At 32.1% G+C, this 5,960-nt stretch overlaps 1 protein-coding gene across 2 annotated transcripts in view; it reads right to left on the bottom strand.

The window, feature by feature from the left end:
- Positions 1-5,960, bottom strand: part of COL11A1 (collagen type XI alpha 1 chain) — a 237,181-nt gene that overhangs the window by 132,717 nt on the left and 98,504 nt on the right. For both annotated transcript variants that reach the window (XM_006162840.3, XM_006162841.3), the window contains exons 25-28: positions 4,654-4,707; positions 3,070-3,114; positions 1,494-1,547; positions 1,363-1,407 (exon numbers count right to left, since the gene is read on the bottom strand). In XM_006162840.3, the coding sequence (XP_006162902.1) occupies positions 1,363-1,407; positions 1,494-1,547; positions 3,070-3,114; positions 4,654-4,707 (198 nt within the window). The remainder of the gene's footprint in view (positions 1-1,362; positions 1,408-1,493; positions 1,548-3,069; positions 3,115-4,653; positions 4,708-5,960) is intronic.

The raw sequence follows: 5,960 nt of genomic DNA, 5'->3' as shown, positions 1-5,960 counted from the left end.
GGGGGATGGTCACGCCGCAATCCCTTCTCCTCCATTCTCCTCTCGGGATCTTGGGCACGCACGCACACGCACCCGGCGTGAGATCTAAGCCACCGGGTCCGAGACGCGAACCGCAGTCGACTACGTGGGAGTCCAGCAACATAGCCATTACGCTAACTGCTGGTTCCCGTGCTTTGGAGATACTTTTGAAGTGAGGTTTCTCTCACATGATGAACATTGCAGATGTTAGCTGTGCTTGTTAGTTTTTGATAGTCTATCTTGGTTAAAGAAGAGTTCCAGCTACAGATGTGTGAGAGTTGAGGAAAAATTACATTTTCTCCACTTTAGGATTATCCCCAAAGTGGCTGAGTTAATACAAAATGCATGACATTTTTCATACTGTAAAATCGACCATCTAAGTATATACATTTACTATATCACAGAAGGTTTTTTCAGACAAATAAATTATAGCAGATATAATAAATCCATATCATCCAATTATTCATTCCTATTGGTATCAACCCTACATATGATGCTTTTGATAAAATTATATATAGCTCTGAAGATAAATGATTGTTACTAAAACCAATATTAACAGTAGTATTAATAGTAAATCAATAAATTGGGTGCCGGCAGGTGGCATGGTGGATGGAATGCTGGACTCCCATATGGCCAACCACAGTTCAAGTCCCAGACCTGGTAGCTTGCTTTCCCATTTTCTCTCACTCTCTCACTTTCTCTCTTACTTTGTCCTTCTCTGGTCAAATTAAAAATAAATAAATAAAAATAAATTAAATAATAAAAAAAATTTAAAAATAATAAATCAATAAATTTATACACACACATGCATATCACCAAATCTAGCAATATTTTATAAAAAGAACCTATGTGTTGTTCCAAGTTTTTTTTATCTAAGTTTATAGTAAGAATTAACACTATTTTTTCCAATTGATTAAGGGTGTGTCAAACTTCCATGCTTTGTGTTGCATTTCTGTTTATTAACTTTGGGGACTTCATGGAAAGGAATAAACATTTCTCTATTGCACATCTAACTTGATATCATCCCAATCTTATGGCAAATTTTCTCATAAGGTCAAGTTTAAAATTAACAAAAGTTAAACACATGTAAGAAAAAAGAAACAGGATGAATTAGATTTATAAGATATCATTGCTTCTGTTCTATAATTTAGCTCTCACTACAGAATATAAATCATTTTCTTTTTCAAAGTTCCCAGAATACAGTGAACAAAATTGGACTGGCATTATATGGTGTGTAAGTCATCACCCAACATATTTGAGAAATAAATATCTTTTAATATATTTAAATTTGAATATACTATTAGATATATAGAAATGAAAATCATTTAAATAATTTTATTTTACCTTTTCACCTTTAGATCCCTTAAGACCTCGGACACCATCTGCTCCCTATGGAATATATTAGAAGTACTAAGTTAAAATACAATTTTACATTGAAGGTAAATATCATGAAAATAATTAACAATTATAATTACCTTTACTCCTCGGGGACCAGGATAACCAATAGGACCCTGTGGACCAGGAGGCCCCTGAAAAAGATTCATTGCAATTTAAATGTATAATTCATTTAAAGTTCTATTCATTCATATTCTATAATTCTATCAAATAATCTCCCAAATTATGATATTTTTCTACTATTGATATGTGGTAAAGGTTTGTTGGGTAGTTTATTCTTTGTTTCTCAAGTCAGATGTGATGAATAAACCTTATGTTACTTGCACTACCCACTTCCAACCTATTATATTGTATATTTGTGCTAAAAATAAGATACCTAATAGGCCACCTACCCACTTCCAACCTATTATATTGTATATTCGTGCTAAAAATAAGATACCTAACAGGCAATTATTAAGGTAAATATTACAAATATGTAAAACAATGGAAACATTTAGATAATAAATGATTTCATAACTTGAACAAATTTTCTGTGCTCAATTTCTATAATAGGCTATTACAGATTAACCAACAAGAATTATTTATTTATAATAAAAAATTCCATACGTGTGTAGTAATCAAACCATCAAGAATATAATCAAACACAGATTTTTTTTCAAAGCTGATTTCATTTCTCTAGCCCATCTAAAGAAAATGTTACATAAAATATAATTTATACTTTCTGCAATAATGTTGAAACTTTTTTTTTTTTGGAGAGATTTTTCGCTATAGGGCGCAATCGCTCGCCAGACAGACAGAGACAGACACAGAGACAGAAAGTGAGAAATCACCCCCCAGGGGGGATGGTCACGTCACAATCCCTTCTCCTCCGTTCTCCTCTCGGGATCTTGGGCACACATGCACACGTGCCCGGCGTGAGTTTTAAGCCACTGGGTCCGGACGCAAATCATGGTCGACTACGTGTGTTGAAACTTTTAATGTTGTTTTTAAAAGAACCCAAAACTAGTAACTATAAACAAAAATGATCCTATCCCTGCTACTGTAATCCAAAATAATACTAATATTTAATAAGCTTTTATTATATTTCATTTAGCTATTTTGATACTATTGCTCTTAAAATTTAATATCCTCTAAATTAATGATTACCAAAAAAGCAATGAGTAAAAATAATACATGAATAGTTCAATGATATTGGACTCTTCTACAATTTTATTGCTATAATTTATAATCATTTTCTCCACATATAATGCATATAAAGAATGCAGATCTATTTCTAAGCATATGGATATTAAAAAAGAGAACACAGTCTAATTTACAAAATTACTAATATAAAATAAAACTTTTTTGATCTAAGGCACAAATTCTTATTATATCAAAAATATCTATTGGAACCTGATTTAAATTTATATGTTAAAAATTTACTTACAAAGTAAAGATGCTTACAGGTAGAGATACAATATCTTCTGGCACTAATTTTCTAATACTACCTAAGTGATCATAGAATTTTATACACATACACATACACACACATACATATACACATACATATACACATACATATACACATACACATACATTACAGAGGTGATCAAATTTAGGCATTTTATTCTTGGAGATGAGCAGACATAGCATTTAAATGGATAGTTTGGAACCTACCACAGCACCCTTTTCTCCAGACTGGCCTTCTTTTCCAGGATGACCCTAGAGTTAGCAAACATACAAACTGATAAGATGCAATATTAATGACAGTTGCAAATATACAATGACATTGCTTCTTTTGTTTTCAACTCTATGGAGAACTTAATCTTTAAGTTTCAAAAAAAATACACGTCTTTGCATCAGTATATATGGTTTAAATACATTGGAAACTATTGTCTTTGGAAGTGAATATAATAAATTTATATAGAATACATTTAAGTTTAATCAAATACATAATGCATTTGAAAGAACTGTGAAAAAGCACATAATATAAAACATAGTAACAAATCAATCCCACTCTCAGTTAGAATCTTACATAATGGAATTGAAATCTGCCTTATATTTTAGCACGTTGATCTAATGACTGTATGTGTACCTTCAAAGACAACTAAAGCGTGTGAATGGAATGTGAAAAAACAGCAAGGACAGAAATATCGTTAATGATCAAGTTAACGAGGTTCCATACATAAGAATGTGCTGCTCCATCACAGGTACGTGTAACAACAGCAATTATACGCAATAGAAACAAAAGAGAAATTTTGTGTTATACCTCTCAAAAATCTGAGTATATAGATTAAAGAGGGGAAAAAATGGCATACCTGGAGAATTAAAAAAAATAACTGTAGCAGTTACATAATTACATTATTTATTACTCTGTGAGGGAAAATAATAAGCATTTTTAAATTTTTAGAGAAGAGAAAAATCTCTCAAGCTTGTGGACTCTTATGGAAGATGTCTGAGGAAATTTATGAATAGTCAGGAACATAACCTGGACTATTAGAAATACGTAGTTTGAGAAGAGGGGGGAGAAGAGCTTTCTATAAAAATGAAGAAGAAAAAGAATAGTAACAGGAAATTTAGAACATACTGGGAAAATATGAGTGCGCCTATTTGCCTGAAGCTAAGGGAGCTAATGTCACGAGGGCGTAAGAAAATATGGGATTCTGGGAAAGGTCTAACCTTTAGTGCCTAACTAGGTTTATCCAAAGGCCAATGTGAGCTCATTAAAGATTTTGCAATATGGAAGTAACATGATAAACTGGTAGTTTAGACAGATCAATGTTTAATTACTGGCTCGATTTACTTTTAGTCCTGACTTTATATAGTTATTTATTTACTTTTTTTTTCTTTTTTTTTTAGAGAGACTTTTCCTGCAAGGTGTGTGCAGAGAGACAGAGAGAGAAAGAGAGACAGAAAGCAAGAAATCACCCCCCAAAGGCAATGGCCATGCCGCAATCCATTCTCCTCTTCTCCTCCATCAGGATTTTGGGCATACACACACTGCCGCAATCCATTCTCCTCCATTCTCCTCTCAGGATTTTGGGCATACACACACACATACACACACACACACACACACATGTGCCCAGCATGAGTTTTAACTCACTAGGTCTGAGGCTTGAACTGCTATTAACTAAGTGAGAGTCTAGTCACATAACCATTACGCCATCTGCTGGTCTCTATATAATCATTTCTAAAATACATGTAAAATCTGTTTTGAAAATAATACAAAACATTTTTAATTTAATGGATGTTACTTACAGGTGGCCCATCAGCACCAGGAAGTCCAGCAAGCCCAGGTTTTCCTTGTGGTCCCTTATCAAATAGATAATAGAGAATGTTTTATTTAAAAAAATGAAAATTATAAAGAGCTATGACTTTTTTATTGGAATACACTACTAATAGAATCCTTGAGTGACTACTTCTATCTATAAATACTAAACATTTAAGAAACTTTGCAACATAATAAATAGAAGAAATGGTATATAAAGATAAATTTAAAGCAAATTTATCATGTAAAAGATATGTCAGTTTTTAACCTGCTTTATAGTCCTAAATGTATCTTATTTTTAGATAAGAAATTAGTTTTTGCATACCACAATGAACTAGAGTTTAGTGATTAAAATAGAAAACAAGATAGGTCAGATTACACTGATTTATATTATTAAAGAGGTAAACATCAAATATTTCCATCAATAACATTAGTAAATTCCAGTTCAAATAATTACATAGTAATATTGATGAAGCACCAGTAATACCATACAATTTTTGTGTGGTAGTTATTCATAGAACATGAAGAAAAATAAATCTGTTTTGGATGTAAAATTCCTAATATGATATTTCCATCAATAACATTAGTAAATTCCAGTTCAAATAATTACATAGTAATATTGATGAAGCACCAGTAATATTTAAAATGTTTTTAAGAAATACAATTTTTGTGTGGTAGTTATTCATAGAACATGAAGAAAAATAAATCTGTTTTGGATGTAAAATTCCTAATATGAAACTAACAAATAATAACAATGTAACTATTCAATAAATCATTCTAATCCTATTCAACCACAGAGGGTTTTAAATTTCATTTAACTTGACCATTGCTAAATTTGGTAAGAATTGCCATTGCAAGACCCTTTCTTGGGAAAAAAAGAAAGCAATTTTCAGAGAATATTGTCGTATCAAGTCTCCAGAATCATTTTCTTGTCAAAGATTTAGAAGCAATTGAAAGAGCAGGATAAATCAGCAAAGTTAAATACTTGGCATAGTTTAGTATTTTTCCTTCCTCAATTAATATTAAGGATAAGTATTGTTCATGTTGACTAATTTTATACTTTTAGATGATAGTTTCAAATAAATAAGTATGGAACGATAAAGTAGTTAAATGTACCCTTTAAGCTGAGAGAGAGGGAAAGTGAGAAAGCCCCCCCCCCCCCGTGAGGAATGGTCACACCACCATCCCTTTTCCTCCATTTCATTCTCCTTTTGAAATTTTGGGCATACACACATACACATCAACATGTTCAAGATGCTGGGTTAGGGACTAGGGAATCAAACCACTTGGTCTGCCA

This window comes from Tupaia chinensis, unplaced genomic scaffold (genome assembly GCF_000334495.1).
Source record: "Tupaia chinensis unplaced genomic scaffold, TupChi_1.0 Scaffold140874_1, whole genome shotgun sequence".
Taxonomy (NCBI): Eukaryota; Metazoa; Chordata; class Mammalia; order Scandentia; family Tupaiidae; genus Tupaia; species Tupaia belangeri.
This window is presented reverse-complemented; position numbering and strand designations above follow the sequence as displayed.